This window comes from Penaeus chinensis, chromosome 22 (genome assembly GCF_019202785.1).
Source record: "Penaeus chinensis breed Huanghai No. 1 chromosome 22, ASM1920278v2, whole genome shotgun sequence".
Lineage (NCBI taxonomy): Eukaryota > Metazoa > Arthropoda > Malacostraca > Decapoda > Penaeidae > Penaeus > Penaeus chinensis.
The window spans coordinates 16279540-16287039 of NC_061840.1; the positions used below are offsets into that span (position 1 = coordinate 16279540).

At 31.1% G+C, this 7500-nt stretch overlaps 1 protein-coding gene across 1 annotated transcript in view; it reads right to left on the bottom strand.

Annotated features, from left to right (window-relative positions):
* Nucleotides 1-7500, bottom strand: part of LOC125036957 (inositol hexakisphosphate and diphosphoinositol-pentakisphosphate kinase 2-like) — a 117476-nt gene that overhangs the window by 53460 nt on the left and 56516 nt on the right. The window contains exons 5-12 of the mRNA XM_047629918.1: nt 5017-5157; nt 4791-4881; nt 4442-4596; nt 3984-4085; nt 3611-3801; nt 3223-3417; nt 2853-2939; nt 2491-2679 (exon numbers count right to left, since the gene is read on the bottom strand). Coding sequence (XP_047485874.1) covers nt 2491-2679; nt 2853-2939; nt 3223-3417; nt 3611-3801; nt 3984-4085; nt 4442-4596; nt 4791-4881; nt 5017-5157 — 1151 coding nt within the window. The remainder of the gene's footprint in view (nt 1-2490; nt 2680-2852; nt 2940-3222; nt 3418-3610; nt 3802-3983; nt 4086-4441; nt 4597-4790; nt 4882-5016; nt 5158-7500) is intronic.

A 7500-nucleotide genomic window follows, 5' to 3' on the forward strand; every position in this document is an offset into this window, starting at 1 on the left:
ATATTTAGTCTACCACCAAAATCTATTCAGTATAATGGCACAGTAATTGGTGATGAAGTTTGTAACTAGGGGCATCATAAAGCCATTTCTGTTGTGATACATGATATACTACTGGCAAACATTAAAGTACTTCAAAAAATGTATACAAAAATAAAATATGACTATATAGTCGTTCATGTAAACTCAAAAACTAAAAAAAAAAAAAAAAAAAAAAAAAACAAATCAATACACTACATCAAAAAAGGAAAAAAAAAAAAGAAAAATAACAAAGAAAACTAATACAACAGTTCTCAGGAGGAAAACATACACCACTGTAGTTTGGGGGTTCCCCAGTCTCTTGCCAAGGCCACATGAGGATAGTGCTAAACCACAAGCCTCAAAAGGGAACATTCAGGAGGAGTAGGCCTATGCCACAGTGCAGCATGCCAAGGAGAGGTCTTCAGGAGAAATATCTGTGTTGCATTTAATAATCTATTCAGTTTACAAGGATCTTCCTTGTGTTAAACATCAAGGGCATATTTACATTTGGAGAAACTATTAAAAAGGAAAGTAACAATTGAAAAATACATCTTTATGTACAGACATTCCCATATGTTTTTTAAATATCAGCTGATTCTGATTCCTATTCTTACTTAGCAATTTCAAACTAATGCAATTCTATAACAATACAAAAAGATTTTCCTAACCAATCAGGAGCATAGAAGAGCAAAAGCTTATGCTTATCTCCTACTATGTACAACTGACAAGGAAAAAAGCATACCTTCTAATGAATTACATGCTAAATATATGGCGATTCTCTTCACTGGGAAAAGTACAGAAGAGCCATGCTTTATTGCTGAAGTCATGTCACTCTAAAAGTACAGGTAAAGCTAAGTTGTTGTAGAGATGTTACATATTCTTCTGGCAAATATACTTTTTCTTATAAACATCTTTATAAGATAGTAATTTGCAGTTTCATAAAATGTGATTCCTACTCATCCAAGCACCAATATAAATGCATGAGAGGAATAATAACAAGCAAAATAAATAACTCATGATCTTGCCATTAAAACCTTTTCAATAGTATCTTTACCTTAATAAGCACCAAGTAATCTCCATAATATACACAAGAATCCCTCTCTTCTTCCTCTTACACCAATCTAACAAGCCAAAAGAAGTACCCCACTCCCACATTATATACAAAAGAATTTTCCAATTTCACTCTTACCCCCCAAACACCCCATCAACCTGACTAGTCGTCACCTTCCGCTCTACCTGCACCGCGCCCTTTTCCCATTCTTCAACCCCAACCGCATTTCAAGTGACTGTAACATCTTCACTCTTTCTCTGCTCAGTGGTTTCAGAGTTATGGATGCACAAATGTGTGTTCTGCATCTGCTGCCAAAAGCAAACAAGTGAAAGAAAGAGGGAGAAAAGAAGAACGTTCAGTACAGGTTCCTCAGCTGATTTCAATTTCTTATATTCTTCCTTCTGGCTTAGGGCAATTAATTGTGCCATGTCTAATTAACTGGGAAGAGTTACTGCATATTATTCATCTTTAGCATTATTAAAAAAAAAGAAAACTTCCCAAAAATCTATGCAAACACATTAGAATTTACAGAGTTTTCTTTTCTGGTCTGATTCCTTCAAAGTATACTAGAAAGAATAATAAGATTTTTTAAAAATATGTCTTTAAAAATATGATATGAAAACCAAGAAAATGCATAGAAAGACAAGTGTTAAAGTATATATACACATTCTCCTTAAATCCATCACACGTAATATGGAATCGCTGCCACACTTCTCTTACCTATTGTCAAAGTAGAATCACCTGATTAAAAAGCAATGGAAAAAAGAGAGTGCAAAACTAGAATCATGGTAGTACTAGAAATGTATAAAAAACTTAAGTGACACACAAAACTCCAAAGAGGAAATCAGTTTCATTTACACACAATTCAGATGTCAACCAATCTCATATCCAATGCATGCTGAGGAAGCTTTCAAACAGAGTATGCATTGTTACAAAAGCCAGCAAAAAATGTATTCTTTCTTTGGAATGTTAAAGCTGTAAGCAGGTTGGAATAGACAGAGGTCTGTTTATCAACATACAAAGCAAAAATGAAAAAGAAAAAAAAAACAACACCAAGTGTGACAATCCACCAAGGGTGAAATACAAAATGCATGTAAAGAGGACTGCTATGGCCAAGGGAAGCTCCAGACAGATCAAAACCAAAAACTCAATATAAATAGAATAAACAAAAAATGATAATCATAGAAAATCATCATAACAATAATAAAAGAAAAATTATAATGATGAAAAAAAAAATATATATATAATGATAATAATGATAATAATAATAATAATAATAATAATAATAATAATAATAATAATAATAATAATAATTATAGCTGTAATAATAATAATAATAATAATAATAATAATAATAATAATAACACACAAACTGTACAACACGATGACCAAGCCGTGCTCACGAGGGACCCCAAACTCACATTTCCAAGACACTCTTCAACTGCTCCAGCTTCCCCTTCTTCTCTTCGGTCTCTGGGTCTGCGCGGTTCTGCTCGATCTCTGCCAGCAATCCCCGCGCAATGTCCAGCACCTCTTGCAGCTGTTTGGGCTTTTTCAGCTTGACATGACCATCTTTATAACCATCATATTTGGCAAAGAGCTCAAAGAATCTATACAAAAAAAAAAGGAGAGAAAAAAAAAATTCCCATTTGAAGAAAAGAAAATAGATTATCAACGGATGATTTTTGCTGTTGCTGCTAAACATCTTTTCTAACAACTATTATGACTTACTCATGACTTATTAGCACTGTTTTTTTGCAAATACTAAATAATATTGACATACTTGGGATGTCTGACTTCCATCTTCATCTTCTGTTTGGGCGTTCTGTCACCGTGTCTGATAACAGCAACCACACATCGCAGTTCCATCCTATGGGAAGTGATGGTATGAGGCTTTAAGCATCTAGTTTATGTCATTTTACCCTCGGTTTTGATTAACTATAGTATACAAAGCAATAATCTCCATTTTTTTATATTTTGGAAAGCAATAGGAATTGAAAACGAGTCTTCTTTTATCATCAAGATGAACATTTTTCAACTCTTAACACTTTATAGGTAACACCAACCTTGAAAAAATAAAACATAATAATTAAATACATAATAAAAAACACAGTTATATATTCAATATGCCTTATATATATCATACAACTTACATTTTTCCAAAGGTAGTTGGTACAATAGGAGGGTCATCTAGCTGGAAAGGAATTGCCCAAGGGATGTGGAATGTTGGCGCTAATTCACGCAATATCATGTTGCCAAGGATCTTTGCGCAATCATCGTAGTATTTGCTGGAGTTCTTGACAAAACTAAACCCATTTACATCACATACATATGACTTTCCATTTGCTCTGAGGGAGAAAGCATATGATGTTGATGTATATCAATAGTGTATATTCATATTTTATTCCTTTTTTTTTTTTTATTATTACAAATGTTTTACATACATATTTTCAATGCTTATATGAATGTGCTCCAAATCCAATACAATTAGCAAACAAAATGTCTAAAGTGCAAATCCAAATCAGGAGCACAGCAACTTACCTTAATAAATCAAACCCACACACTGTCTGCTTAAATGCAATACACACTTTTCTTGCTATTAATTTTTCTGCATTGGATAATATCACAGGGTATCTAACTTCCTTCCCTTCACTATCTCTTTCAACTTTTCCATCCAGTGCAGGTGATTTCCGTGCCTCTGCGTGGGCGTAATCAGGTCCTACTGTGTATACCTAGTCATTGGAAATAAGGAAGAATAATTTTTTTTGTGTAATTAGGATTTCCTATTGAAAGTGAACAAATATTTGAGTTTTAAAGGGAAAATTTCATATGTAATATACTCATATTCTTTGGTATATTTATTTCATTGTGATTTTGTAAGCTTGTAAGATATGAACTCTTTTATTTCTTATACCTTGACATCTGTTCCATCTGTGGGCATAAAATCTTCATATATATACGACCCAGTTTTTCTAACTCTGCTTTCTGGAGAATAGACACTGCTCCTGGAACCAATCTGAAAAAAGTTAAAAAAAAAGGTGAAATTAAGCTCTTTATTAAAATAAAAATAAAAAGTCATATATGAAACCATTACTATTCCTATTATTGGTAAAAACTTGTGAGTAATAAAAATCAAATACTAATCAAACATCTCTTATCCCCACCTATTTCACCACTTCCTCACTTTTGTGCATAGACGGAGATGAGAAATCAAATTTGGTGGCAGGAGTGGGATTACAAACCTCCGCTCTCCTGCACGTTTCCTTTTTTTTTTTTTTTTAATTCTTTCCTTCTTTCCTCTGCCTTGTTCTCTTTTCTTTTTCACTTTAAACTATCCCTTGCCCCTTTCCTCTCTGAATTCTTTTGCCTCACCTTTCTGAACAACCTCTGGGATCCTCCCCCTGCTGAAGTAGGATAGTAGATGTAGATGTTGTGATCTTCAGCAGATACAGGCTTCTCTACAAATGGTTTGTTGAACACCACTCCATTCACCTCCACGTGATCTTCACCTTCAATCAGTTCCCGTTCTGGATAAAAATGTTAGTTATATATCTTAATTTTGTTAGGTTTGGTTTCACAAAGCGAGACTGGCTCTGTAGTTACTGTGAATATCAATATACCTCCTACTTGGTACATTTTACCACATTCTCAATTTCTATTTGTGTCACATTGTATTTTTCTTAATATGTGTCTGTGTTTCTAATTATCTGTCTTCACTTACTAGAAGGGTCTTTGGAATCTCTGTCCAGAATGGCAAATCTTGGTAGCTCAATCCCCTCTCTTTGTAATGTGCTATACACAGCTCTTCTGTCCTGGAATATTAGAAATAAAAAGCATCAGTACACAGTGTTACACACAGCTTCAATAAATCTATACTCTTGCACATACAGTATCTTTCTGCAGGCTCTATGATTTATGCAATGTATATACCTTTGAATCTCACTCACCTGGAGGTCATACTGCATATCAAGATTATTAATGATGTATGGCTTACGCAGATCTGTATATGCCTGGGCCTTCTCTAGCGGGAAGCCCTTTGAGTGAAAGCTGATGAGGCAGTCACATACTGGCCATTTTTCTACAGGTTCCTGATTGAAAGAGAAGAAGGGAATATGAAGATCTGATGGGACAATTTCATAAAGAAGTCATGATAGGAATGTCTGCTAAAATATATGCAAGGGTAACTTTTTTAATAACAAAGACATTTTTGTGCCTCCAACCTATAAACTAAATAGCAATCAAAATAGTCAGATTATGAACAGAGGTCTGTGAGATACTAGATTAAATTTAGAAAATACAATAAATAAACAAATAATATAGACTAAGTAGCAAATGAATACTTTCAATTAAGTTCTTTCTTGTTTCACAACCTTTGTATCTCATAAAAGTGGGTTGCTGATAAGAACATTTTGTATATCTCCCTCTAGCTTTCCATTTACTAGGATGTGTCTGATCTTGATTTTAAAAGTACACTTCTTATCAGTCTAATCATTATCTGTCAAGTGTAAGTGGAGGTCATCTACGTAAAACTGATTATGTCATCAAACAAAACTATTTGTGTAGCAGCGAAGATGTTTTACTCATTTCTGGCAGATTGATCAATTAGGGAGTAATGTTTTGAAACTGGTGAATTTTGTCTGTGCACTGGAAAGCTGTTTGACTGCAATCGGAACAAAATGTTTAATGCATAAGCATGAATATCTACTCTCCTACATATTCATATGCATATATATATATATATATATATATATATATATATATATATATATATATATATATATATATGTATATATATGTATATATATGTATATATATGTATATATATTACATATATATATACATATATATACATATACATAAATATATTTACATATATATACATATATAAACTTATATATACATATACATATAAATTTATACATATACATATAAATATACATATAAATATATATATACATATAAATATATATATACATATAAATATATATACATATAAATATATATATACATATAAATATATATACATATAAATATATATATATATATATATATATATATATATATATATATGTATATATATATAAATATATATACATATAAATATATATATATACATATATATATACATATAAATATATATATACATATAAATATATATATACATATAAATATATATACATATAAATATATATATACATATAAATATATATATACATATATATATATATATATATATATACATATTAATATATATATACATATAAATATATATATATATACATGTAAATATATATTACACATATAAATATATATATAAATACATATACATATATATATCAATATATATACATATACATATATATAAATATATATACATATATATATATATATATATATATATATATATATATATATGTAATATATATTTATATATATTATATGTAATATATTTATATTAATATGTATATGTATTATATATATATATATATTATATGTTAATATATATTTACATGTATATATATTTATATTATTATATATATTAATATGTATAGAGAGTATTTATGTTATATATATATTAATATGTGTATTATATATATATATATGTGTAAATGTATGTGTGTGTGTGTATGTATGTATGTATGTATGTATGTATGTATGTATGTATGTATGTATGTATGTATGTATGTATGTATGTATGTATGTATGTATGTATGTATGTATGTATGTATGTATGTATGTATGTATGTATGTATGTATGTATGTATGTATGTATGTATGTATGTATGTATGTATGTATGTATACATATTTATTAATTTATATATATATATATATAAGAGAGAGAGGGGGAGAGAGAGAGAGAGAGAGAGAGAGAGAGAGAGAGAGAGAGAGAGAGAGAGAGAGAGAGAGAGAGAGAGAGAGAGAGAGAGAGAGAGAGAGAGAGAGATACATATACAATTGTCCAATTTTCACCAATCCAGTCAATTGTTCTGCACATCCCAGATGAAATAATAAAGCCTATCTTGATGCTCCAACTCAACCTCTGAAAGTTGCTCAATATTTATGAACACATCCCCCCCCCCCCCCCACTATCTTAACTGAAGTCCTGAATGCCTTCCTCTCGCATTCTCATCCTTGCCTTATCCTTTGTAGACGTTTAAAAGAGAAGGCCCCTATCATCTCTTCCCTCCCTCATTCTTCATCATGTGAACTCATCTTGAATAAATCCTTGGGAAAGATTTCTGAGCACCCACACCCTCAACCTTCACCCACTGCCCCATACAGTAACTCTGAATAAGGCCTTGAAAAGTCCGCATCACGCACTTTTTTCCTACTTTATCACATAGACCCACCTTGAGTTAGGACCTTGAAACCTCCTTACCCTCAGAACCTCACCTTGAACAAGATCTAGAGATGGAGATCTTCAAACCTC